General features: G+C 55.1%; 1 protein-coding gene across 2 annotated transcripts in view; it reads right to left on the bottom strand.

The window, feature by feature from the left end:
- Window positions 1–18,821, bottom strand: part of CALN1 (calneuron 1) — a 144,013-nt gene extending 125,192 nt beyond the window's left edge. Inside the window, exons 1-2 of one of the 2 annotated variants that reach the window (XM_066563277.1) lie at window positions 18,704–18,821; window positions 2,268–2,392 (exon numbers count right to left, since the gene is read on the bottom strand). In XM_066563277.1, coding sequence (XP_066419374.1) covers window positions 2,268–2,385 — 118 coding nt within the window. In that variant the 5' untranslated portion in view covers window positions 2,386–2,392; window positions 18,704–18,821. Of the gene's footprint in view, window positions 1–2,267; window positions 2,393–17,191; window positions 17,373–18,703 lie in introns of those variants that run through there. The other variant, XM_066563278.1, reaches the window with a different exon arrangement.
- Window positions 18,822–27,905: the final 9,084 nt, after the last annotated feature.

The following is a 27,905-nucleotide window of genomic DNA, read 5'->3' as shown; positions in this document are numbered from 1 at the left end:
ATTTCCCTCACCCAGCACAGCCCGGCTCTCTGACCCAGCCCAGCCCATTTCCCTCACCCAGCACAGCCCGGCTCTCTGACCCAGCCCAGCCCATTTCCCGCACCCAGCACAGCCCGGCTCTCTGACCCAGCCCAGCCCATTTCCCGCACCCAGCACAGCCCGGTTCCCTTCCCTGCCCCAGCCCAGCCCAGCCCGATTCCCTTTCCTTCTCTGACCCAGCCCAATCCGGTTCCTTTTCCTGCCCCAGCCCAGCCCAGTTCTCTCACCTAGCACAGTCCGTTTCCCTTCCCTGCCCCAGCCCAGCCCGGTTCTCTCACCTAGCACAGTCCATTTCTCTTCTCTGACCCAGCCCAGCCCGGTTTCCTGCCCCAGCCCAGTTTCCATGCGGACGGGACGGGGGAAGCAGAGCAGGGACGAACAGAGCATCCCCCGAGCATCCCCCGAGCATCCCCCGAGCCCTGCCCGGCTCTGGCAGGGATCGAAGCCACTCCTGACAGGTCTCTGCAAATCCAGCAGGCAATTCCAGCAGCCGTGCTTTAATGGGGACAGCACTGACAGAAGATCGTTGTTTGTGCTTGGAGTGAGCTGCAGGAGCTGCTCCCACCTCAGTGTGCTCAGCAGCCCCCTGACCCCACCAGGACAGGCCAGAGCTGTGCCTGGCCATGCTCTTGGCATCTCTGGGGTGAGGAGAGGTTGAGCCAGCTCAGCTCAGCTGAACTCAAACCTGCAAGCCAAGCTCCAGGCAAGAGCCCAGAATGTGACCTTGGCAGTGCTGGGGTTCCTGGGTCTGGGTTAAGCTGCACTGAAGTGGTTTCTCAGGCTGTCTCTCACCTGAGCTGTGTCCTCACACCCTCACTGGGAAGAGGAAAACACTGTTGGTACCTGAGCTAAATTCATGTAAAGCTCACAAACCCAAATCCAAAGGCTCTGAGGTGGAAAGGCTGGGAAATGAAGGTTTGATTTACCAAAGCACACAAGAAAAGGGACAGGGTGGTCAGAAACGTTGGCCTCCTGTTGCTCCAAAATGCCTCCAGCCTGTCCAGTTCCACTTTGCACCCTTCCCTTGATCCTTCCCTCAAAAAGTTCTCCATGGGGACCCCTGATTGCGACCATGACTTGTACCAAGTGTCCACTGGAGAGCAAACCAAGAGCTCCAATACATTCCACAATACTCAACAACATTGATTATTTAACTCAGAAATGACCCTGGTGAGCCACAAATCCTCTACAAAAGAGACCTTCCCCCCTGAGCCAGGTGGGGACCTGAAGCTCTACCTGGCCACACATCCCAGGCCAGGGCAGAGAGGATTAACAGCAGCAGCTTGCAGGGGGAATGATGGGATCCTCCAGGCAGCACACATGGACAACCTTCCTGATGGCCCATGCCAGACTAGGGTTGCTCTGTGCTCCCTACCACTGATCTGGAAAATGGAATTTTAAAGCTCTTTCCATCTTCTTAAGCCACAAGCCACCTCCATGCATCTTCTTACACTGAGACATGGAGAGGAACCTCCCATTGGGAAGGCCTCAAAGCAAATGAGACTTGGTGTGAAAAACAGACTCAGCTCTGCAGGGTCCCAGGGAAGGCTAAAGACATCTTTGGGGCAGTATGACCCTAAATTTTCTCATTTTACCCATAAAATGCAGGCTTAATATTTCAAAAAGCTGCAGAAGGACAAAAGCTAAGACTAAAATCACTCCATAGCTCCCAGCACAGCTTTGGTCAGGGGTGTTCTCTGTGTTTCTGATCTGCTGAGCCATCCCACTTCTTGTGAAGAAGTTTTCTGAAAAGTCCCTTTGCCCAGGATTTGTCTCCTGGGAAGCTGAGAAGCCTCTGAGAAAAAGGAAAACCATTTTATCTCATTTGCTTCTCCTGTGCTGTGCTCATGTGGAATGTGTTTGGAGATTGTTTACCCACAGGTGATTGTTCCATTGCATTCTGCTGGGAGTTGTTTTCACTCTTTGACCAATCAGGGCCAAGCTGTGTTGGGACTCTGGAGAGAGTCAGGAGTTTTCATTATTATCTTTTTAGCATTCTGTCAGTATCCTTTCTGTATTCTTTAGTATAGTTTAGTTTAGTATTCTTTAATATAATACAGTATCATAAAATAATAAATTAACCTTCCGAGAACATGGAGTCAGATTCATCATTCCTTCCTGCTTTGGGGGTCCCTGTAAGTACAATAACTTCCCAGTTAACTGCCTCCTTGCAGCAGGGGAGGGTGCAGTGAGCCCAGCCCAGCCCAGCCCAGCCCAGCAGCACTCACCATCCAGCTCCTCCACAGAGATGTTGGCCAGCTGCTCGCTGTCGCTGCCAGCCGAGAGCGAGCGGTTCAGGTAATTGCCCTTGTACAACAAGCCAGCTGTCACATGGTGGAATGGCATCTTCTCCCTGCCACCAAAACAGGAAAAGAGAGGGTCATTGTGGTTATCTACCTTTGTTTCATGGGATGGAGCAAAGGCTGGCCTGGAGCAGGGGCTGTGTCAGGACCCAGGACATTGCTCTGGCTGCCCTGGAGGACTCCAGACCCTGGCAGGGGCTCAGAGACCTTGGCACAGAGTCACAAACACCTCTGCCTTTGATTTTAGCCCATGGAAACAATCACCAACTTTATGTGAAGAGTTACAAGCCACAAGAGTTTGAGTAGAATGATAGTGAATTTAACACAGGGTGGAAAAGTAGAATTTTGGGGATTTAGAATGGGGGTTCAGGAAGCAAGATGGAGGAATCTGGGTGTGTCCTGTTCTTCTCCTTCTTCTTGTCCTCCATCTTCTGCTGTGATGGTGACACTTTTGGATTGGTTTAGAGTAGAGACAGACTGTCTAACATAGGTGATGGGTATTGGGAAATTATTGTAAATAAAGTACACACAGTTCTTAGTATAAAAAGCCAACAGCACCCCAAGGGCAGGGACTGTGCCACAACCCGACCTGCTGGACAGATCTCAGCAGGTCAGAGAAAGAATGGAACAGATCAGAGAAAATAAACAACCTTGAAAAGCAGAGCTGAGGAATCTCAACTTCTTCTGCAGTCTCGGGGCTGGGAAAAAAAAGACTTTAATACCTTGGGAACCATTTCAGCAACACCAAATGCGAGAGGGCTGGAGCAGCAGCCCAGGTGGGTGTGAGAGGGGTGGGCTGAGCTCAGAGCTGCGCTCTGAGGCTGAAGGAACAAACAGCAAAGCAGCTGCTGCCTCTGGCTGCTGGAGAGGAGTGAGAGGAGCCAGAGCAGTGGAGCCTTGGGGAACAGGATTGCCCAGCACTGAGCCTGCAGAGTTCAGCCTTGGTAATGATTACAGAGAGCACAGGGCTCTGCACTGACCTGCAGGGAACAGGTTACAGCATTGTGGAGTGTTTGGGTTGGAGAGGACCTTAAAGCCCATCCAGTGCCACCCCTGCCATGGCAGGGACACCTCCCACTGTCCCAGGCTGCTCCCAATGTCCAGCCTGGCCTTGGGCACTGCCAGGGATCCAGGGCCAGCCCCAAGTGCTGCCCAGCAGCACAACTTCCAAAGGGCAGGGAAGGGTCTGGCACCCCTGAGACCCCTCCTGGAGCACGCAGCCCCCTCAGAGGGCCCAGCCAACCACCCTGAGCAGGGTGTTGTCACTGCAGACCCCTCTGAGAGGAGAACATCCACACTGGAGCAGGGCCCCACAAAGAACATTCCCATCTCCCAGGTCTGAGCTGAGGAGAAATCCCTCTGCATGGGAGGCTGGAGCAGGGAGGTGTTTGCAAACCCCACAGGTGCCAGCCCAGGGAAGGGCAGGCACTGCCCAGACAGGAGTGGGAATTGCTGTCAGCAGCACTCACCCTGTGATTTAGGAGGCACGAGGAGGAGGCGAGTTTGCCAAAGTCAATTGAAATATTAAGAGGAAGATTTCTCATGCCCAGGGCTGGATTCAATCAGCACAACCTCATCCCAGGCCTATTGTGCTTTGGGCTGCACATTTCCAGCAGAAATAAATCATCAGAGCCACCCAGAGCTGGCCAGGGACTGCCTGGGGCTGGAGGTGGCCAGGACAGGCTGGGAGTGGCTCTGGAAGCCCCCAGGGCCCTCAGTGCACAGGGCAGGGGCTGCTCAGAGCCCACCCTCAGTTCTGTGCCCAGGAGGAGGTGCCAGCTCTGCAATGCTGCTCCATTCAGCAGCACCAGGATGGTCTGGCTGTGCCTCAGCCAATAACCCAAGGATACAGACAATGCAGATGGATTCATGGGAACAAAAGCCTTCCTGCTCCCTGGGCTGGGAAAAGCTTGGAGAGACCCCCCAGGAGCAAACCAACCTGCAGGAAAGCACAGAGGGAGAGCAGGAGGCTCCTCCTGCACTGCTCAGCACGCTCCAGGAATTTCCCTGGCAGTAATTATGTAAATAAATCCTAATCGTAGTTTTAAGTATTTTTATTTGGGAGCCAGTTTGCTCCAGCAGCACATCAGAAACATAAACAAGGGGTTCTGTTTCATTAGGCACATCTGTAATTTCCCAGCCCTTGCCAATTCATGGGTTCCACTCTGAGACGCTGCTCCCTCTGACACCTGCTCAGCACTAAAATGGGAATTTTACCTGGCCAAGGGACTCTCAGAGGCAATGCCAGCTCTGCTTTCACTGCAGAGACACTTCCAGCCCCTTGCACCACCTTCACTTGTTCCCAGCCCCACCACAAACCATCCAGGCAGTGACCAGCTCCTGTTTTCTCTGGACAATCACCCCAAGGGTAAGCACAGGGGTGGAAGGGACCCACAGGGGTCATCGAGTCCAACCCTTGCACAGCCCCAAGAAGCACTAAAAGCAATGACACTGAATTTTCAAATCACAGGAGTTCCAGTCTCCCCTGGGGGAGCTTGCCCTGCACACTCAGTGAGCCCATGGGGCTGCCTGGGCTCTGGCACCCCTGGCCCAGCCCCTGGGTGAAGGAAACCCCAGCCCTGCACCCCCTGAGCCCAGCCACGGATGGAATAGCAGCTCACCATGGGTTTAAAGCATTCCTGAAATCACTTTCACAGCCTTAGCTCCTACAACCATTAAAAAAAAAATTACATTGCCTCTCCCCTGAGGGCTGAAGAGCTGAAAATCAGCTCCTACCTGGATCCTGTGGTGTGTTTTAGTGCTGGAGGAGAGCCATGATACCCTGGAGTGAGAAATCCTGGATTAAATTCTGCTGCCCAGATATATTAGGGTATAAAGCTGTAACATCATTCAGCAGAAACCCTGCAGAGCCCCTGGAATCCAGCACCTCTCAGCTCTAACAAGGGATGCTCCAAGGGGCCCAGAGGCCCCCAGGGATGTGGAGCTGTGCCTCAGGAACCCTCAGCACCCTCAGGCAGGAACCTGCAGCCAAAGCCAAGCCTGAAATGGGGAGAAAACAGCAAAAAGGGGCCCAGGAGGGGCAGGTGGGGGAGAGCTCCAAAGCACTGGAGTGGGAAAGCCCTTAGGGGGGGATCCATTAAAGCTCCTGGGAATATGTAGGTGCCTGTCAGGGGTAAAAGGGCTGTCCTGGCACAGCCAGACTGGTCCAGGCTGGCATTCCCATCCCTGGATGTGCTCAGGGCCAGGCTGGAGCAGCCTGGGACTGCAGGAGGTGTCCCTGCCCATGGCAGGGGTGGCACTGGGTGGGTCCCTCCCAGCCAGACCAGTCTGGGATTCTGGGACAGGCTCACTTTGAATGCAGCCAAAGTGTCCATCCAGGTCAGAAACACAGAAATCTCCTGCAGCTTCCCTGTGGCTGCTGCTCCCAGTGCCCAGCGAGCCCTGGGACACTCAAACCACACTGGAGTGTGCTGCACCTCCATCCCATCCCTGTGCTGCACCTCCATCCCATCCCATCCCATCCCATCCCATCCCATCCCATCCCATCCCATCCCTGTGCTGCTGATCCCATCCCTGTGCTGCTCCTCCATCCCATCCCTGTGCTGCTGATCCCATCCCTGTGCTGCACCTCCATCCCATCCCTGTGCTGCTGATCCCATCCCATCCCTGTGCTGCTGATCCCATCCCTGTGCTGCTCCTCAATCCCATCCCTGTGCTGCTGATCCCATCCCTGTGCTGCTCCTCCATCCCATCCCTGTGCTGCTCCTCCATCCCATCCCTGTGCTGCTGATCCCATCCCTGTGCTGCTGATCCCATCTCTGTGCTGCTGATCCCATCCCTGTGCTGCTGATCCCATCCCTGTGGTGGCACCTGGCACCATCAGCAGCAGGGGCTGGGGGCAGGCACTGACAGCATTTTACCTCTCCAAATGTTCCATCTGAGCACTCTGCCCCCTCCTCAGGGTGGCCCTGGGGCTCCTGCCCCTTCTCCAGAGCTGCCCAGCAGCCCCTGAGCAGGGAGCTGGGCTGGGCTGGGCTCTCCAGCACAGACACATTTTCCACCAGGACCTTGTGAACCCAACACAGTGTGGGGGTTCAGGAGCAGTGCAATCCCCTTGGATAACATCATGAAAATACCACGAAAACATTGACATTGAACCAGAGATCCCCCAAAGAACCCCTCACCAAGTGTGTGGAGATCTCCCCATGGTACCTCAATGTCTAAGGCTGAAAGATTTAACTGGGGTGTGTGTTCTGTCCCCATGTGTCAGAGCTGGGGCAGCTCTCTGCTGTTCTTGGGGCAGTTTTCTTGATCTCTCCCCCAGCCAATCCTCCCTGCAGGAGATCTCTGCTGTCCATGGCCACTGAGTGTCCCTGCAGGGCTGATCCAATTCCAGCATCCCATGGGGAGATGCTGCGCCCAGGGCAGGAGCCAAGCATTCCTACCTGGATCCAATGGGAGCCTGGCACAGCACAGCAGCCTTTGCCCAGTGCATTGCCAGAGGAGCAGCTTCTGCTGCCCTGCATGGCCAGAGGGAGCCCAGGCCCATCTGCAGCAGCCCTGGAGCTGCAGAGGAAAACTCCCCCCTTGTGCAGGATCCCTGCTCCAGCAGAGCCACAGCTGGCACTGCAGGAGGGCTGAGCCCCCATGGGATGGGGCTGTGCCACCCCCTGGCACACAGGGGGCAGGGACTGCTCTCACTCTGCCAGTGGTTTGTGGGTTTTTTCTGTACTATTATATTTGTATTTTTAGTTTCCCTAATAAAGAACTGTTATTCCTATTCCCACATGTTTGCCTGAGGGCCCCTTAATTTCAAATTTATAATAATTCAGAGGGAGGGGGTTTTCATTCTCCATTTCTGCCTTCCTTAGCAGACACCTGGCTGTTCAAACCCAGACACTCAAAGAGCCCTCACCAGCTCTGTGGACTGTCCCCAGAGTCCCCTGGCAGGTTCCAGTCCCTGTCCAGGCTCCCAGCAGCTCCCACCCCTTTGTGCCCTGCCAGTCTCACTCCTGCCTGTCAGCACTGCCACGGTGGTGGAATTTAGATTTTCATAGCAATATTCCATCTGGATTAAAAAAAGCCATCTCCACACTGCTCACATGTCTGTGGCTCCCATTCCTCATCAGCCCCTGTGCTGCTCTTCCCAAAGAGCCTCAGAGCCCACAGAACCCCACAGGACCATTAAAACATTAAACACGAGGTTCCAGGATCCATCTCTGGGACAGAACTGGGACCAATTTCTGCTGATCCTGGATCTCCTGGCTGCTCACCACTTCAGAAGAGGTTCCTTGTTCAGCCCAAAGGGTGCCCAGGAATCCACCCTGGGGAGTCCATCCTGGTTTTCCAGCCTCAGGCATGGAACACACAACCTCCCTTGTGTCCCACCCAGCCAGAGTGCTGTGTTTGCCCTCCCCATGGAGCTGCAATTCCGTGGATCCCAGGGGCTGGGAGCACCCTGGCAGGACCCCAGGCTGGATGTTGAGCCCTGTGGTGTCCAACAGACCAGGCAGAAATGAAGAAAAGTGGGATGAGGATAAAATGGAGATTTCCAGCTCTGCCACAGGCTGGGCTGAGAGAGGCTGAGCTGGAAGAATGGGAAGCACCCCTCCATGGATGGCCAAGGGCAGGAGGGGAGCACCAGCACAAGCTTTGCTCTCCTAGCCCTTCCTCAGGGCTGAAAGGAATCCAGGAATATTTTGAAAATCCAGGGAGCAGTCAGGAAACTGGAACAGGAGCTGGGAATTCCCTGAGGTCACTTTTAAACCCTTTAAAAATTCATCAAATGAAGTGATGGTGTTGAAGCTGCTTCTCCCTGGGCACAGCAGTGTTTGAACATCTACAGCAGAGCAGGGAATGATCCTTTGGAGGAAATGATCCCATTTTCCCCAGGCCTGAGGCACTGCCCCTGTCCTGGGAGGGAGGCTGTGGGATCCAGCTGGATCCAAAGGACAGCAGAGCAAACACAGCCTGGGGTACCTGACCCTCCATGGGGCACCAGCCTCCCAGAGAGGCTCCTTTGCTACTCCTGGTCCTTTTCCATGGTGCTGTCCATGCTTCCCTCTCTCTCTAAGGAGGCTGGGACAGCTGAGGGTCATGGTTAGGCCTGGCTTAACCTCTGCCATGGGAGAGGCTGAGCTGGACTAAATCCCCATGGTTGCTTTGAAGCCAGCCCAGTTCGGGGAAGGCAAAATCCGTCTGCTGGGAAAAGTCACTTTGTTCCTTGTCACCTGCATTCCCTGCTGCTAACAATAGCTTTAAAGATTTTTTTTTCTCTTTTTTAATTTACTTTGTGCACAAACTTGGCACCTGGAGTGCAATCTGAGCCTGAGCTGGCCACAGCAGAGCCTGCAGGGCTCCAAGGGCTCCTCCTGGCTCAGGAGGAGCAGAGCTCAGCAAGGTGTGAAGGGTATGAACTGCCCAGGCCTGGTTTAACCAGGCTCAGCTCAGGGGTGTGAAGAGAGCCAGGGCTGAGAGCAGGCTCAGGCTCAGTCTGTACTACAAACCAAGAGAAGTGGCCTTGGAAGGAGCCTTGGGATGGGGAAAAATAAAGTCTGGTTCTTTTAAGAGAATTTTCAATCTAAAATAGAGCACAGATCCTCACAGGGAAGCCAGTCCTGCAGGAAGTCTGTGATTGCTGACTACTGATCCCAGTCTTTATTGATCTCAGAGCCCAAACCACCAGGAAGGCACATTGGGGATATTTATAAACAGGACAGAGAGGAACAGGCTCCTGCTGAGCCTGCACAGGGCACTGGACCCTCTGGGCAGGACTGGGGAGCCAGATTTGCTCAGGCTGGGCTGAGAGGGCAGTGAGCCCCAAAGCTCCCTGAGTGCTCTTCTGGGACACAGGAGGGCTCCCCCTTCCCTGGCTGGGTATCAGAGCTTAGACCTGGCTTTTCCACATGCATTTTCAGACAAATTCCACCTTTCACAAGGATTTATGGACTGCAAACACAATGTGAACTCACACACGTGAGATTTACTGAGCATCTGCTGCTGGGGATCCAGGTAAAATCCAAACTGACATCCAGGGACCATTCCCTGTCCTGGCCCATCACATCCCCACGTGCCCTCAGCACACCTTCATGGCATTTGGGCTCTATCTGATCATTTCTTGGCACAATCCTAAGGGAATGTTCCTCTGATTCAGGCAGGAAACGCAGATCTGGCACACCTGGCTTGGGATACCAACAACAAAGCAGCTCATGGTGATCACTGGGTCAAAAAGCCTTTACAAACAGATCATTCTCAGCATTCAAAGAGGTAACTGGGAAGAAAAAAAATCCTCTGCAAGGCAGAGAACAAGATCTGAGTGACAGCCTCATGTAATGTACAGCACCCCAGGAGCCACAAACTTCCACCCTCGAGAGCTACAAAGCACTTGGAGCTTCAGAAGGTTTTGTGCTGGGGGTTTTCCCACCTTCTGCAGTAAATTCCAAATGAAAAAGCAGAGGGAGGGCACTTGAAAAGACAGCACATCTTGACACAACTGCTGCTGCTGCTTTGAATTCTGGCAGAGGGGGAGAGCTGAGGGTGCTGGGTCTGTACCAAACCCAGCATTTCTGCCTGGGAGAGCTGAGGGTGCCAGGTCTGTACCAAACCCAGCATTTCTGTCTGGGAGAGCTGAGGGTGCTGGGTCTGTACCAAACCCAGCATTTCTGCCTGGGAGAGCTGAGGGTGCCAGGTCTGTACCAAACCCAGCATTTCTGCCTGGGAGAGCTGAGGGTGCCAGGTCTGTACCAAACCCAGCATTTCTGCCTGGGAGAGCACGGCCAGAGCCCAGAGCTGCTGTTTGTGGTTTCTGAGCCGTGCCTGGGGCTGATCCTGAAGCAGAGGGACTGCAAGGATCCAATATCTCCGTGTGTCCTCCCAAGGGGACAAAGCCCCTCTCCTCTACAAACAGGTTTCAAGTGCCCCATTAATGAACCTGCAGCGCTGCCTCACCGGTGCTTCCTCTCACCTCAGCTCCCAAACTCATCCTCACCTCCTGTAGGCAGAAATCCCCAGATTTGTGCTGCCCTCTTCCACTTTCTGTCACTGCTGCTGCCCCCACTTGTGTTTAATCAAGATTAGTAAAAAATAAAATTCCATCTTCCAGGTTTGGAAAACCTCTGAGTTGATGGTATAAAGTAAAAGAAAAGAAAGCCAGCAATGCGACAAAAGTCTTTAATCTCTTCTCCCCTCTAATAATTCACCTGGAAATATGAAAAAATCAGTTTGGGAATGAAAGTTTTATCCCTGGGAGGCTCAGCCTCCCATTCCCTCCTGTGGGACAGAACACCAGGGACAGCCATCACATAGGATCCCCAAAAAAAGCCTTTATCAGGTGACAGGGATTTAGGAGAGGAAACCCACACAGGCTACAAAGACCTCAAATCTCCAGGCAGAAGGGAAGCTGAAGGATCTGCACATGGAGAATTGAGGCAGACTTCTCTCCCTAAGTAAACTAAAGAGACTGTTCTAAAAATAGTAAGCTAACTAAAATTTAAAGTTTTATTTCTTTACATTATCAAAAAAAAATTGTAAGAAGAAAAGTGTTCTAAACGTTCTGTTCTAATTCTTATTACTCTTTTATTACTTTTTCTTTTAGTTACTATTAATACATTTTTCTTTATACCCTTTTGAAGTTTTAAACCTCTTTTACCTTTCTCCTAATCCTACCTCACAACAAAAAGTAAATACACTAGTAATTAACTAGTAATTAACCCTAAACCCACCACACTCATTAGTACATTAACCAAAAAATCTCAACATTAACAAAATCTCAAAGTAACAAACCAAAACCAGCACACATGGCAAAGCTGATCAGCCTCTGGAACAAACATCCCAGGAGGGACGTGTCAGTGTCACCATGGTATTGTCTGAAAAATCCTCTTTGCCCAGGATTTCTTCCCCTGGGAAGCTGAGAAGCCTCAGAAAATAAATGTAAACAATAATTATCTGATTGCTTGGAATGTGGTCTGGAAATCATTCACCAACAGGTGCATCTTTGATTGGTTCCATGGGAATTGTTTTTAATTAATGACCAATCCCAGCCAGCTGTGTCAGACTCTGAGGAGTCAGTCAGGAGCTTTCATGATCATTCTTGTTCAGCCTTCTCATGTCTCCGTTCTCTTTCTTTAGTATAGCTTTAGTATATAATTTCTTTTACTATAACATAATATCATAAAATAATAAATCAGCCTTCTGAGAACATGGAGTCAAATTCTCATCTCTCACCTCATCCTGGGGACCTCACAACACCCCAATCCTGTGTGACCAGGGGGAACATGTCCTGTGTGACCAGGGGGACACCTCCAGCCTGTCACCAGGCCCTGGTGCCTCACTGGAAGATGTTGTGGGAGTTAAAGGGTGAAAATCTGGGGCTGTTGATGGATTGTTTCCCACACTGGGGGCTCTGAGCTCCTCCTGGGCCCTAAAACCCAGGAGGGCTACCCTGGGGGGAGCTGCTGGAGCTGCCAGGCCCCACAGCAGCCCCTGCAGCCCCATTTCCCTGCCCAGCCCCTCCTGTTGGTGCTGCAAGGGGAGCCAGGAGCAGCCTGTGCCCACCAGGGATCCCTGCAGCATGGAGAGGGGGCTCCTCCTGGCCCCTTTTTCCCAGAAATCAGCTTCTCCAGAAGTCAGGGTGGATAAAGGCAGCAGGAGCAGGTTCAGCTGAGCACCAAGGGCAGCTCAGGGGTGCCAGAGAGGCTCTGGGGCATCACCCAGCCCTGCCCAGCCCCACAGTCCTGGCTGCTCACTCACTAAAAGATCCCAATTCTCTTTCTCTGGAATACTCAGCTCTTTTGTTTTTTTTTTTTCCCTGAGTACAACACGAGATCACTCAGAATTAAAAGATGGGAACGAGGTCCTTGTTGACAGCAAGAAAAATAAATATCCCAGAGCTTAGAGCTGAGGAGCACATCAAAGCAGGGAGGAAATGTCACCCCTACCCCCATAACCCATCCCTAACACACTTCCCTGCTCTGCTGAACCCTTTTCTCCTCCACTCACAGCTGCTGAGTGTTTGCTCATTGAGCCTGGCCAGAGGGGACTTTTCTGAGCTTCTGTTCATTCCCTCCTGTCCAGTTCCCTCCCTGGCCAGGCATAAATCAGCCCTGGAGACACGAGCAGCAGCAACTGCTGGCACCCCCAGCACCCTGGTTCACAAAACAATACACAATGGATTATTCAGAGCACGCCCTGCGTCACACACCAGTAATTATAAACATGAAATCTATCAAATAATGACAATTAACAGTGGATCTGACAGAGTAACACACTCCAAATAGCCTGGTGGTTGATTACGTCTTATTAATGAAATGCCAAAACATTGAGGGCTCTTAGCAGGACAATTAATTGCTCCCAATAAATCTGACTTCTGCCAGACCTCATCTCCTCATCTTTAAAGGAGGCTTTGGGACATCTGGTGAGGGTTATTTTGTAAAGCAATGGCTGATGGTTCCTACAGAAAATTCTCTGGGAGCTGGGAGGACTGGAGCCACCAACACACAGAAATGAGCAGAAGGGAATTAGAGACAAGGGCAACCCCAACACTGGAATAATTTTGTATAAACTGGGGTGGATTGTGGTGTAAGATTCCAACCAAGATCCACTCCCAGCACTTCCCTGCAAACATCCAGGGCCAGCAGCTTCTCTGGAACAGCATCCTCAGACACAATGGCCCAGATTCAAGGGGATCCAAGGAGGATCCCAGGCTGCTGGGAGAGGGTGAGTGGCCCCAAAGGGAGACCTGTCCCTCCCAGAGTGCCCAGAGCCACCAGGCTGGGCTGTCACTGCCCAGGGACGGGCTGTGGGGACAAAGGCTGCAGGGGCTGTTGTGCCAATGGCTCCACTCCTGCAGTCACTGGGAATGTCAGCTGTCCTGGACACACAGCACTGCTGCCAAATGTGGTCTGTGTGTCCGTCCATCCATCTATCCATCCATGCACCCCCTCCTGTGGCAGTGATCCCAGTGACTGCTGTGTGTGGGGTCACTGGGATCACTGGGCCCTTTCCAGGGGCCAAAGCCCAGAGCTCTGGGCTCTCCCTGGCCCCAGCCCATGCTGGAGCCCCTCACCATCCCTGATTGCCCAGCTCCTGTCAGGGAGAGCAGGGTCAGGCTGTGCTGCTTTCCCTGCAAGCTCCTGCTCCTGGGAAGATTCAGTAGAGCTGTTCCAGGAACCCCAGGGATCATTTCCTGCTGGAGCAGTGTTGGGCTCTCAGGGTGGCACAAATTACAGCATCCTTATTTTTATTTCAGCCTTCATTTGAAGGGAACGTACGAGAGAAATCTGACGCTGGCTGGGCCTGGAAGCCACAAGCACTCTGTAAACAAGCTCTTCTCTGAGATTTCCATGTTTCTTCCTGAAACACCAGGAGAACCAGCAGCACTGGCTAATTGGAAACAGCTACAGAGACTTCATTTTCTTGTTTTTTCTGGGAGTTGCTCACGGGCTGGCTCTTCCCAACCTTAATACCTGGCTGGGTTGATCAGCTCTTTGGAATGTCATTTGCATAAGGGTTGATGTGCTGAGGAGAAATCACTGGCCTGGAGAGGTCAGGGATATCCAGGGGAAAAAGGAGAGAGGCCATTTCTCCTTGAGTGCTGCTTTTAAAAGGGGTCAGAGCAGAGTCTCTGACCTGAATGAATAAATAGACCCCAAGGAACACTTTACTGTGACATCCTTGGGAGCCTCTGGACACATCCTCAAACCCTTGGGGACATTTGCCAATCAGCAGCAGAGACACGTGCAGGTATTCCAGCCCTGCCCCCGGGGTCACAGCATCCCTGGAGGCAGCAGCACCTCAGCTCCTGGGCTGGGACAGGCTGGGACAGGCTGAGATAGGCTGGGACAGGCTGGGAACCCCTCAGCTCCTGTGCTGGGACAGGCTGGGACAGGCTGGGATAGGCTGGGACAGGCTGGGATAGGCTGGGATAGGCTGGGACAGGCTGGGATAGGCTGGGATAGGCTGGGACAGGCTGGGAACCCCTCAGCTCCTGTGCTGGGACAGGCTGGGACAGGCTGGGATAGGCTGGGACAGGCTGGGAACCCCTCAGCTCCTGTGCTGGGACAGGCTGGGACAGGCTGGGATAGGCTGGGACAGGCTGGGATAGGCTGGGATAGGCTGGGACAGGCTGGGAACCCCTCACAGGCTGGGACAGGTTGGGACAGGCTGGGAACCCCTCAGCTCCTGTGCTGGGACAGGCTGGGACAGGCTGGGATAGGCTGGGACAGGCTGGGAACCCCTCAGCTCCTGTGCTGGGACAGGCTGGGACAGGCTGGGATAGGCTGGGACAGGCAGCAGCACCAGCAGGGCTCACCCAGGCCAGGTTTTCCTCTTCAGTTTGACCAAGGCTCGGCAGGAGGGGTCTCAAACAGCTGAGCCCTGCACACCCTGAGGGGCAGAGAGCCTCTTTAGGCTCCTGCAGCTCCTCAGCTCTGAGAGCCTCTGCCCCCCTGAGCCCTGCAGAGCCAGGTCCTGGGCAGGAACAGGGCACAGAGCCCGGGAATGGGGGCTGGCATGGAGGAAGCCAGGCTGGATTGGTGCAGGGCACCAGCAGAGCCCTTCCCACCACTGAATGAATCCCAGCTCCTCAGGCTGCCTCACGTTCTGGTCTAACATTGCAGCAGCCAGGAGAAGGAGATGCACACAGATGTCCTCCCTGCTGTCACCTGTGCCAGGCACCCTGCAGGACACCCAGTGACCACAGGCAAGCCTCACTGCCCAGCCCTGTTCACATTTTAACCTTCCTGCACTCCTGAGCTCCCAAAGCCCTGCTGCAGGGAAGGACTTCAGGCAAAGGCAGGGAATACAGGAGGGTGAGGAAAAGGGCTCAGAGAGCCCCAAACCAGCTCCTCCAGCAGGCATCACTCAGTGCTGGGGTTCACAGATGAACCCACTGGGCCCTGTCACCCCACTGGGCAGTGTCCCCACCCCAGGGACAGCCACCAAACCTGCAGGGAGGCCAGCAAAGAGGGAATGGCTCCAGGCATGGAGCAACATGGACCCAGCCAGGTGAAATGCTGGGTAGTGCCTGGGAAAGGGAGGGCCAGGAAAGGTCCAGGACCAAAAAGGGGCCTGGAAGCCCCAGCTGGGGCAGACCTGAGGACAGGGTTCAGTGCAGATGTCTGAGGGACAGACCTGAGGACAGGGTTCAGTGCAGATGTTCCAGATTTGCTTTTCTCCTGCTGTGAAAATGCAATTGCAAGGATGCCCAGCAAGCCTCCACAAGCTGATGTTAAGTTCAAGGAATGAGAGGGCACTTTTAGAACCACCCACTGAATTTCTTTACATCCTCCAGGTCCTGCCCATGGACTCCAGGTTCAACAGACTAAATTCAGACTGTAGCTTTTATTACCACTGCTTAATGTCTTTATTCTGAGAACCATTTTCACATGTTAGTGCTTTTATCGAAGGAGGCTGCAGTTAATTAAAAGCAGACCTTTAAACCAGTTTGTTTCTATTGCCCTTTTTTCATGATAGCCCAAGAACTATTGCATAATACCCAGGATTTACTTGAGTTTCTGCCTCACACTTCTAACCACATTCACAGGTTAAAAGCACAGTTAAAGCCTCCCCAGCCTGGCAAAGCTCTGCCATATGATCAATTCCCAGTACATCATTACCTGGGGACTGTATGAACTGAATAAAACTGACTTGGTCTTTTTACACAACATTAGAAAACCCTCTCAGTTCACCTCAGGAAGGCACCTGGCTACAATGAATGCTCCCAGACCCTTCTGACATTCCCAGCATTTTCTGAAAAGGCTCTGCCTGTTTGAATTTGCATCTCCTCATAGATTGCCTGCCATATTTCATCCCAAATCAATAAAAGCTCTGTGAGCACAGATGTAAAATGATGGTGGAGGGTATTTCTAGTCCAAGGAGTTTCTCAATGCGCATTTTGCTCAGTTTACCACAACTCTGGAAGACAAAACATGCACGGCACCATCACTGCACGGGTCAAGCCATGATTTTGCTTAGAAATTAGGACATTTCAAAGGAAATACGACGGGAAAGTTGCATTGCTCTGAACCGACAGGGGCAGCGTTCCGGGGGCAGGGGGAGCCGCACGGGACCGGCCATTGCAATGTGACTGAAGGGGCTGGGACAGGGCAGCCCGGACAAGCAGCCCCCAAAATGCTGTTTCTAAGCCCATCTATAGTTACAGAGCTGCCGTGGGATGGAAGGGATCGGCTGCAGCAGCAGAACCCTCGAGCACACCGCGATTGGACAGAACCTGCCTGGAAATGGAGCCAGGGAGGGGGAACCAGGCTCAGCCCCGCTCCCCCACGGGTGAGGCAGGCAGGAAAGAGATCGGGGTTAAATTTCCCTTTGTGCCTTTTGCTCTGTTTCCATTGGGGCTTTTTCTCCTCGCAAGCCAAGTTCTGCCCTGGGCTCGATGGCAGAGAGCTGCTCCCGAAGCGCTTTTGTTCCCTGCTGAAATGCCCCTGCCCCACCGAGAACTCAGGGGAAGGCGCTGTGGGAGCCAGGCGAGCTCTGCACCCTCCCGAGGGATGGAGGAGCAGAACGCAGCTCCCGCAGGACAGAGCCCCCCCAGGGGAGAGCCTGGCACCCCCGCGAGCCTCACCCGAGCAGGACCCGGCTGCTCTCCCTCATTCCCGCTGGGATTGTGCCCCAGCCGTGCAGACCCCTCCGGGCACAGCCTTTATCCACAGGTGCAGTGCAGAGAGGATCTGGCTACAGGTCCAGAGCATCCTCTGAGCAAAGAGCCGAGCATCCACCGAGACTCCCCGGACTGGGAGGATGAAGCTTCCCCGTCAAACCCTTCCCGGGAACAGAGTCCCACACATGCATTGCTGGGGAAAGGGAGCGTGCAGAACCCACGGGAAGCCAGCTGGAAAATTCCCTGCTAAAGACCTGGCATCGGGAGCTCTTACCTGCTCGGATTTGTATTCCCAGCTAGCAGCACACCTACAGCCCGAGGCTCTCAGGGGGCATCGCGGGGGAGCTGATTGCTGCAGGTCATGGGTGTGTACAGCCAGAAGCAAAAAAAAACCGACCCAAAACAACCCCCCCAGAATCCCCCAAAAGCCACAACATGACCCAAATGAGATCCCTGCAACGGCTGTCTCGTTACAAGCAAGATGAGATGAAGGAGGGGTTTTTACTTGCTCTGAGGCATCATATGGAGCTTAATCACAGCAGTTACGTATTGGGTTCTTTTGGCCTTCAATCAAGTGTGTCATTTCGGTGGCAGCTGCCTACGTGATGCTAGCACCCTGGGCGCTCCAGTCCTGTGCCGCTGCCGGCCTTGTGCAGCTATTCTACAGCTCAACAACGGGCAAATTCCATTTCCCAGGCTGCGGGAAGCTCCTCCTGTAGTCCAGCGAGCCCTTGGAGCCACCCAGGATCACACACCTCTCCTCCGGTACCCAGAGCCCACCGCAGCGCCCGTCCCGCTCTCATCTCCCGGCGCAGCCCATCCGTGTCCCGAGGACTTCCAACACTCCCAAAGCCACCGGGAGGGGACACAGCTCGCCAGGCGCCCCGCGCTAAGGGGGAGGCAGCTGCTCCACGGAAAACAGCGAAACTTGGTGGGTGGGAAAGGTCTGAGGAGCTGCTGAGTAACCGCGGAAGGGCTCGGCCAGGAGCCGGCACAGCCCCAGCCCCGCTGCAGCCCCGGGGCTGCTCGAGGGGGATGCAGGAGGCGAGCGCTGCAAATCAGGTGTTGGACCTGGTGACTGAATCAGCTGAAAGCAGCCGGGGCTGGGCTCATCACGGCTCCGAGCGGGCAGCGGGGGTCGGGCGCGACTCTGCCCGGAGCATTTCGGTTGCCGACAGCGGCATCAGGAGGTGTTCGGGGCCGGATTCCTCCGTCAAGTGCGTTTGTTGGGTTTGACAGATTGATAAGGACTCGTCCATTCAAACAGATGGCGGATGCTCCCTCTGCTCCGGGATCTGGGATCTCCACCCGTGTCCGACTCCCCGAGAGCAGGACACCGCATAGACACCGAGCTCTCATTACATCACCCGCTACGGACGAGCAGGGGGCCAGGAAACGAATTAAAAAGGTTTTCTGGGCAGCCAAAGTGCTGTTGTGCCGCTCCATGGCAACTCCACAAACACGCGTGTGAGCGCCCACAGCCGCACGCCGCCGGCGAGGGGCACGGCCGCGGATCCGGGTACCGAGGGGAGGGGATGAGCATCCCGAGCATCCCCCCGCGCACCCCGCGGCCTCCCGCGGCTCCCCCCGCGGGGATCGCTCGGCTGCCGGCCCGGCTGAGCCGGCTGGCGGCGTTGGCTGAAGCCCCAACAGGTTCCCGGTGGAGCCGCGGTGCCCCCGAGCCGGGGAGGGGAGGGCGCTGCCGGCTCCCTCCGAGCCCTCCCTCCGTCCCCGCCCGGCCGGGGGTAGCCCGAGCTCTCCCCATCCTCGCCACCTCCTCACTCACCTCTCCACCAGCCGGCTCCTCCGCCACAGGTTTGCTCGGCTCCACTGTCCCCCCCCGCCCCTCCAGATCGCTCGCAGACGAGTTATTCAGAGGAGGATGGAGGGAGGAGGCACACAGAGATCTGGGCGGTGGGGATGGCGGAGAGAGAGAGAAAAAAAATAATATAAAAAAAAAAAACCCACCAAGCGAAGGGATGAAATCAAATCAAAGAAGCGAAGAACTGGACTGAACGGAGGCGATGCAGGAGGAGGAGGAGGAGGAGAGCGGCGCGGCGCGGCAGCCCCGGCTCAGCGCCCCATGGCCCCGCAGCCCCGAGCGCAGCCCGAGCCCCGCCGCGCCGCGCCGCTCCCCCGGCCCGGCCAGGGACCACCCTCCCTCCCCTCCGCCGGCAGCCCTGCGGCGCGGCCCCCGCTAACCCCTTCCTCGCCGGGCTCCCCCCTCCGCCCCAGCCCCAGCCCCGGCCCAGCCGGGGATGCTGCGCGCAGGGAGCGGCCCCAGCCCCGGGCAGGGCTCCGGGGAACGGGGGGAGCCGCTCCTGGGGGGCCGAGCCCCCCTCGGCAGGTTGCGTCTCCAGGTCTCCTTTCGGCAGGGAGCGGGGTTAAGCCGCCGGTTCCTTTTTTAGAAGCACGGAATCGTTGGTTGAAAAAGACCTCCAGGATCAAGTCCAGCCATTGCCCCGGCACTGCCAAGGCCACCAGTGACCCCTGTCCCCAAGTGCCACGCCCATCCCTCCAGGGACGGGGACTCCACCACCTCCCTGGGCAGCTCCTGCCAGTTCCTGACCACCCTTTCCATGGAGGAATTTCCCCAAAATCCCCCCTGGCCCAGCTTGGGGCCGTTCCCTCTGCTCCTGTCCCTGTTCCCTGGAGCACAGCCCGACCCCCCCGGCTGTCCCCTCCTGGCAGGAGCTGTGCAGAGCCACAAGGGCCCCCCTGAGCCACCTTTGCTCCAGGCTGAGCCCCTGCCCAGCTCCCTCAGCTGCTCCTGGGGCTCCAGGCCCTCCCCAGCTCCATTCCCTTCTCTGGACACGCTCCAGCCCCTCAGGGTCTGTCTTGTGAGAGGCCCAAAATTCCCCCAGCACTGGAGGTGCCCCAGCAGTGCCAGCACAGGGGACAGTCACTGCCCTCACTGCCCTGGTCACACCATTGCTGCTATTGGCCAGAATGGCCTTGGACTTCTTGGCCAGCAGCAGTGGAGGAGAAGAATCCACAGCTGCAGGTGTGTCCTGTGCTCTGTGTGCCCAAACTCTGCTTCTCCCTGCACCCAGGGCCCCCAGCCTGCCTGGCCCCACTGGCAGAGCCACATCACGATCCCAGGGGCTGGGAAGGAGGAGGTGCCTGCAGGAATGCCCTTCTCCCAGCCACATCTCCCCCCTTGCCTGCTGCAGTCACCTTCAGCTGGTAGCAGCACTCGGTGGAGCCGCCTTGGCTGCCCAGCTCCTGTTGGAATGCTCCTGAGGCACACAGTCCTTGGATCCCTGCCTGGCACCAGCACAGCCCCTGACCCCGGGGACAGCTGGGCCAGGACGCTCCCAGCAGGGGAAGTTTGACTGAAACCAATTTGGGCTGAAAGGAAGCAGAGATGCTGTGCTGTGACAGCAGCTGACTGCAGGAGAGGCTCTGATGGGAGCCCAGCACGGCTCAAACTGCCTCAATTGGATCTGGAAAACAGCCTGGAGAGACACCTGCCATCTCCAGCAACTCCCACAGCCCTGTGTGCATCAGACAAAGGCTGCAGAGTGTGGATCTTAGGGCTCAAAGGTGTTTAATTCACATCTTGTCTCCCTTGTACTTTTCTGCTGTAAAATCCTTCCTGTCTCCTTCCCTTCAGCTTCGTGGGTCATGTGTTCCCCATGCTGGGATTTATTGGGATCAGAATGAACATGGGCTGCAGCTCAGGACCCAGGGGCAGAGGGATTTTGGCTCTCTCTGCTCCCTCTGCAGACAAACCCCATAGAAACCCCATCTCCACTGATAGTCAACTCATTTTGCTCCACCAGCTCAGCTGTCCTGCCCCAGGGGAGATTTCTGCATCCCATTGCCCCTCTCCCACTGCCTGGACATTGCCTGCACAGAGATTCAGGAATTTAGTCATGCTCCAAGTCCCTTATAAACCATCAGGGCTGGGCTACATCCCAGAGTTTCACCATTTTTATGAAGTTATTGGCATTCAGTGAGAAGATAATCCCTGCTCCAGGAGCAAGGCCCTCAGCACCAGTGGTGGAAGGTGAGTGATGACACCAAATGTTGTTCAATCAGAATGAGATGCAGATGAATCTCATCCTTTTACTTTTCGTTCCTATTTTTTCCCCTTGATCCATGAGAAAACTTTCCCCTGCAAGCTCCCTCATCTCCATCTGGGCTGCCTATGTGTGTAAATGGGGGCAAACCTCCTCATGTGGGAAAGTTATTCCCTGCCTTTAGCTAATTTCCTTTCCTTCAGCTCTGGAAAACATTAACCACAAAGGTCCCAACCTTCATGGCTGAAAACAGTAGCTGGAAAACCCATTAGGCCAATATATTTATTATTAAAAATTCTGAAAGGAACGAGTCCTCATTAATCCCCAAGTAGATCCAAAATATCTCCAGGTTGTGTCCACATCAATAGGGGCAGCCCACGGCTCTTTTCCCTTTTTTCTTTGTTACAGTGCAGAGCTGGTCACTCCAAACCCTCTGGTTTTCAGCTTCTCCTGGGGCTGAGGGGGGGATGGACCTCTCCAGGAGGATGGGGCTTCCCTGGGGATCAGCCCTGGGATGTTTGGAATACAGCAGAGCCAATAAAACCCTAAGGTGCCACAGAGAGTGATGGCAGCAGGGCAGGCGGCTGTCCCTGCCTGGGGACACTGTGGGTGTCACTCCCAGGGTGATCAGCACCTGCTGAATTCCCCAGGAGCTGCTCCCTCCAGTCAGGCTCCTCCCTGGGGCCCAGCTCGTGGGGAGCTGCCCAGCAAAGCCACCCCCAGGGCAGGGCAGGGTCCTGGTTTGGGGTCTGGAGCCCAGCCAGGGGTGAGGGACCACGGAGCAGCAGCAGCAATAAATTGGGTGTCCAAGGGGAGGCAGGGCAAGCCAGGCTATGGCTCCAGGAGAGCCGTGTGCCTCTCCAAGATCCCTTGTAGCCAAAGGGGAGGCCTGGAGAGCCAAACTTCGGGGTCCCTCAGAGAAGAAAGTCCTCGATGGGATTAAAGAGCTTTGCTCCCTTAGATAGGGATGGCCCTCTGGAATGAAAAGCCCAGAAAATCGGGAAGGCCCTTGGAGGGGGGAGCTCTGCAATCCTCCCTTCCCCACAGTGCTCAGAGGGGGCTCTGCCCACTCCAGTGTGGAATGTCCTGGGCAACACCCACTGTCCCCACCCCGGGGAGGGCTCAGGAGCCTTTCCCACCCTCGAGTGGGAGAGGTTTTCCAACCTCCAGCCCACATTTTCAGTATTGCTTAATTCCACCCCATTATTTCTGATGAAACACTTGGTGGAAGGAGTACAATTGCTCCCTAGCCTGGATTTTCATGTTTTAAAGGTGCTTAATTATTCCAGGAGAAACTTTTATTTTTCCTTTTCCTCCACCTCACTTCTGCACTGGATGCTTTCTTTCTCCTGGAGTTTAATTAGCACATTTCAGAATGGAATATTGAGATTAAATCACTGCTGAGCGAGCTCTGCTCCAGGATTGATGATCCTTGGGCACAGCTTTTGTTGGAGCTGCCAGCTCAGGCCATGGATTTATGGATCAAAGGGTTCTTTGGGCCGGGGGTGGTGCCGCAGCGGGCTGGGGACACGGGCCAGGCTGCCAGCCTTGTTCCCCCACAGCCACAGAAAGGATGGATGAGGGGGCTGGGGGTGATGTCAGGGTGGGCAGGCCCTGACACGGAGCAGCTGTGGCTGTCTCAGCCCTGGCAGTGCCCCAGGCCAGGCTGCAGCTCCCTGGGACAGTGGAAGGGGTCCCCAGGGCAGGGGTGGCACTGGATCCCTTTGAAGTCCCTCCCAGTCCCGAGCACCCCGGGCTCCTCCTGGGCAGAGGGGACACCCTGCAGGCCCAAGGAGGGCAGGCACAGCCCAGCAGCAGGGCTGGCACAGCAGCACCTCAGCCCCACCATCTGTGGGATCCATGGCAGCCGCTCCCAGAGCCTGGGGCTGGCTGCAAACATCAGATGTAGGCACAGCTTTGGCTCCAGGCCAGCCCCTTTCCTGCTGCCTCAAATGCCAGCATTTTGATTCAAGCTCATTTGCAAATGCTAAAAAAGCTGCAGCTTTGCAACAGAGTCCACCCTGGTGGAGCTCATTGAATGGAGACCTTGAGGGAGGGGGAAGATCCCAAACCTTTAATTGTGTTACCTCACCCAGCTAAAGGCACAGACACCCATAGGAATCTTCTCTCAGAGAGGCTCCAAACACTTGTGGCTTCCCTGGGGCCAGGGAACCCTCTGTGGACAGGAATTTTTGCTTACAGCCCTTGCAGGAAGGCTCCTCATCCCGGGAGCTCCTGTGAGGGGGATTATCCCACAAACTCCCAGCAATGCCCACGTGGGAGACAAGAACACCTCCAGTTGGTGCTGCTGGGCAGGCTGGCTTTCCTCTGGTCACTCAGAGCAGCTCTGGCACAGAGTGCAGCAGAAGTGGGTGAGGTTTCACCCTTCAGAGCCCACAGACTGAGCCCCAGCCCCAAAGCCAGCAGGAATTTCAGCAGCCAGGGCTGGGGGGGCTCTCTGGGGTTTGTTTTGCTCTTTGAAAGATAGCCCTGTAATTTAGTGACTCATCCATTCTCCAGCCTTTGTTGCTTTTCATTTTCAACATCTTTAAGCTGTTTGTGGAGAATGTGCTTATTTTTAGACTTCCCATCAGGGAGAGGCATCTGAGCTGAGGGAAGAGCTCCATTGAGGCTTTGGTGTCTGGGGTGTTAATGGGCAAATTTCCTGCTGGGGAGAGATTTCCTTCCTTCCTTCCTTCCTTCCTTCCTTCCTTCCTTCCTTCCTTCCTTCCTTCCTTCCTTCCTTCCTTCCTTCCTTCCTTCCTTCCTTCCTTCCTTCCTTCCTTCCTTCCTTCCTTCCTTCCTTCCTTCCTTCCTTCCTTCCTTCCTTCCTTCCTTCCTTCCTTCCTTCCTTCCTTCCTTCCTCCCTCCCTCCCTCCCTCCCTCCCTCCCTCCCTCCCTCCCTCCCTCCCTGCACTGGGAGCAGGAGGGGTTCACAGACCCTGGGGGTCTCTGGGGTGCATCGAGCTCTGAGCCCCTGGAGGGAGGAGGAGGAGGATGGATGCAGGGAAAACCAACAAATCTTGGGGCATCAGGAATAAAGAGGCCTCAGGATCTCAAATCATCCTTATCAAACCTGCAAATCTCTGTCCATAGTCAGAAATTCTCTGTCCCATGGCACAGGCTGGCAGCAGGAAGGGCAGAGGTGGAGAGCAGCCCTCAGCCAAGAGCCAACCCCCATTTCTCTCCCCTGCAGCAAATCATGAGGAGTATTGAGTAATTCTGCTTAATTCAGGTTTGTTTGTTCTTTCTTTTTAAAAGCAATGTTTTTATTTGAAAAAATTAAGTCAATTTTTTCCAGAAAATTGACAAAACAGAAGATGCTTTTTGAGTTAATGAATAGGTTTGGGGTTGGATTGGTTTGTGAAGTCTGACACCTCCTCATTTTGGTTTGCAGCTCCAAATTCTTGTGGGGAGCTTTAAAATGAAAGGAAATTTCAAAATGAAAATTGGCTCTGTTGCACACCGAGCCAGGCATCTGATCAGGAAAAAAAAAGGGGGAAAAAAAAACCCAATCCTGCCTGCTTCTTTCTTTCTTTCTTTCTTTTAATTTAATTAAGTCAATGGAGAACGGAAAGGCCTCAAATGAAAACCACACTGGCCCCAAACGTCTCCAAGGCTCCAGATGTGAATTCCTGCACCTTCTGCTGGCGAGCACATCCTGGCTGTCCTCCAGCACTCGGGCACAGCCCCTGCTCAGGAAGGAGAGCAGGACCCAGGGATGGCCTGGAAAAGGCCAGGAGGTGGCTGCAGTCCATCCCTGGAATATGGGATCATCCAGACCTGAGCTCAGCTCTCAGGGCACATCCCATGGACTCTGCTTTGCCCCATGGAGCCATTTGGGGTTTGCCATCCTGTGCCACCCCCTGTCCCCAGTGTTGGAGCGTTGGGGGGCAGGACAGTGGGGATGGACGGAGAGCAGAGATCTCTGCAGCCAGGTCAGGAACTTGGGGTTCATTGCAAAGGGCCTGGGGGCAGGGCCCTGCTGGGAGCTGCCAGCCACAGCTCAGAGCAGACCTGAGAGAAGAGAGGGGCAGAGAGGATGAGAGGGTAAGAGAGTAAGGGAGTAAAAAGGTAAGAGAGCAATTGTTCCAATACAATAAATCTTCTTCTGTGTTGAATATTCTAATTCTCACTAACCAATCTAGTACAAGATACAAATCCTATAGCATTTCCATACAGCCTGTAAGAATCACTACATTACCATACTGTGATACATTTTAAACCCTAAAAACTCCTCTTTGGGCCCCTTCTGCCAAGCTGTGGGGTCTGCTCTGACCCTTGGGCCTGTCTGCAAGCAGAGGGTGTTGTTCCATCAAAAGGGGATCACCTTCAGCTGGCCATGCCATTGTTTTCCAGTTGTTCAGTAACTGAGGTATCTCAAAGCTTGCTTTCATTTCAATCTCGCTTATAGTTTCCATATTCTCAAAATCTTTTGCCAGGAAATCATATTGATAAGGCTTTCCTGTTTCATCTTCCCCAGCACCCAGGTGTCCCTCGGTGTCCCAGCCCAGGCTCAGCCTCAGCACAGCCCCAGAGGTGGTGCCAAGGAGCTGCTCCCCCAGCCAGCCCGGGCAGGGTCCTGGGCCAGCTCCAGGGAGCCTTTCCAGGCCACCTTTGTAACTGCACGGAGAGCCGCAGTGCTGATGGATGGCTGGGAGTGCTCCCTGGTGCCTGGTGTCCCGTCCCCTGTCCTGGCTGTCCCCTCCCCTGTGCCTGGCTGTCCCGTCTCCTGTCCTGTCTGTCCCGTCCCCTGTCCTGGCTGTCCCCTCCCCTGGTGCCTGGTGTCCCGTCCCCTGTCCTGGCTGTCCCCTCCCCTGTGCCTGGCTGTCCCCTCCCCTGTGCCTGGCTGTCCCACCCCCTGTCCTGGCTGTCCCACCCCCTGTCCTGGCTGTCCCCTCCCCTGTGCCTGGCTGTCCCCTCCCCTGTGCCTGGCTGTCCCACCCCCTGTCCTGGCTGTCCCACCCCCTGTCCTGGCTGTCCCCTCCCCTGTGCCTGGCTGTCCCACCCCCTGTCCTGGCTGTCCCACCCCCTGTCCTGGCTGTCCCCTCCCCTGTGCCTGGCTGTCCCGTCTCCTGTCCTGTCTGTCCCGTCCCCTGTCCTGGCTGTCCCCTCCCCGGTGCCACCGGCCAGGCAGGGCAGGGCCCCTCTGCTCCTCATTCCCTGGAGCAGCTCTGGAGGCTCCTGGCCGTGTTTGACCTCCTGGCACAGACACAGGACCCAAAGCTGCTCAGCCACGAGCCAGAGCTCTGTGCTCTGCTCTGCTGTCCCCATCCCACGGGCTCGTGGTGGCACAAGGGACTCCCCTGGGGGAGCTGCCCCATCTCGTGTTCCCAAGGTCCTGCACCCTCTCTTTCCATTTCCTTAAATCGTGGAATCACAGAATCCCAGAATGGGTTGGGTTGGAAGGGACCTCAAAGCCCATCCAGTGCCACCCCTCCATGGCAGGGACACCTCCTACTGTCCCAGGCTGCTCCCAATGTCCAGCCTGGCCTTGGGCACTGCCAGGGATCCAGAGATCCACAGCTGCTCTGGGCACCCTGTGCCAGGGCCTCACAGGGGAGAATTCCCTCACCATATCCCATCCATCCCTGCCCTCTGGCTGTTAAAACCATTCCCTTTGTCCTTGCACTCCATGCAAAGCGCAAGGATGTTTTTTTGTTGCATCTAAAACTTTCCATGAGCCACAGGGAAACCCCCAGAGGGGCTTAGGGGTGAACCCCAGGCCTGGGTGAAGGCCCTGATGGAGCAGGTGAGGAGCACACCTGAAGCACAGAGAGGGGCATTCCCTGCTCAGGAACAGCCCCTCTGAGGAGCTGGCTCAGGGAACAGGAGGCAGGAGGGTCCATGTGCCCAGGCTGGGGGGACAGTGACAATGGGATGGTTTGTGCCAATATTTACCAGGCCAGCTGCCCCGGCCCCACCCAGCACCCCGAGCCATCAGCTGGGGGCACCTGTCCCAGGAGCGCAGGAGACAATCCCAGAGTTAATCACTGAGTGCTTGGGCCTAGAAATGCAGTGGCTTAAGAGAAAATCTCACTGTATTTTTTTTTTTTAATAAAAGCCTTTCTGCAGTAGATTCAACCCAGAAAAACCTTGCTCAGTCTGTGGATTGCAGTGCAGGTATGAGCCAAATACATGGTGAAAAGGAGATAAACACTGTGTCCTCCTGCATGGCCACAGGAGACAAATTCCCCATTTAGAAAGCCAATAAAAATGTATTTCTTTTAGAACAACTGCATTCACAGCACATTGTTTCTCTGAGAAAAATATGTTAGTGACTTTGAACTCCTCCAATGCCATCCAGAACATATTTTTTTCCCCAAAGTGTCTCGAAAGTAGCAAAAATTACGAAAGAATTAATGACTGTTAACAGCTGAAACAGATGGTCTGCTGTGAGTCCCCACAGCCTCATGCAACTGTGAGTCAAGCCATTTTTCAAAATGGTGAAGAAAGAAAAGTAATAAAAAAAAAAATCAATTTCCAAGGCTACCAGGCTTCCAAAATTCGGCTTCCAAAATTCCACTCGGACTTCCCAGGCGAAGGCAGCAGGAAAGGAGGGGCCGGCTCGCTCGGGCCCCACCTTTGGCTGCAGCCCGGGGTCCCCCCTCTGCCCTCCCGGGAGATGCTCGGGGTTCGTCCGCGCTCAGCAGCGCCTGGGGCGGGTTCTGCTCCAGGGTCAGAGCCAGCATCCTCCCCGCACCCCGGCGTCCCCACGGCCACCCCGGGGGCAGCAGCGTCCCCTCATCCCCTCCCTCCATCCCTCCCTCCCTCCCTCCCTCCCTGCCAGCGCCGGGAAGGGCCCGCAGAGCACGAAAGCACTTGCCAGGAGGGGAACTCCGGTTGCCGGCTCCGCTGCGGCGGCTCCTCCTTCTCGCCCGGAGACTCATCCCCGCGGCCACCTTCACGCTTGGGCTGCCCCTCTGCCGGCTCCTGGATCAGCCCCATCGGGCACTCGAGTCG

The sequence above is a fragment of the Molothrus aeneus genome, chromosome 20 (assembly GCF_037042795.1).
Source record: "Molothrus aeneus isolate 106 chromosome 20, BPBGC_Maene_1.0, whole genome shotgun sequence".
NCBI classification, from domain to species: Eukaryota; Metazoa; Chordata; class Aves; order Passeriformes; family Icteridae; genus Molothrus; species Molothrus aeneus.
This window is presented reverse-complemented; position numbering and strand designations above follow the sequence as displayed.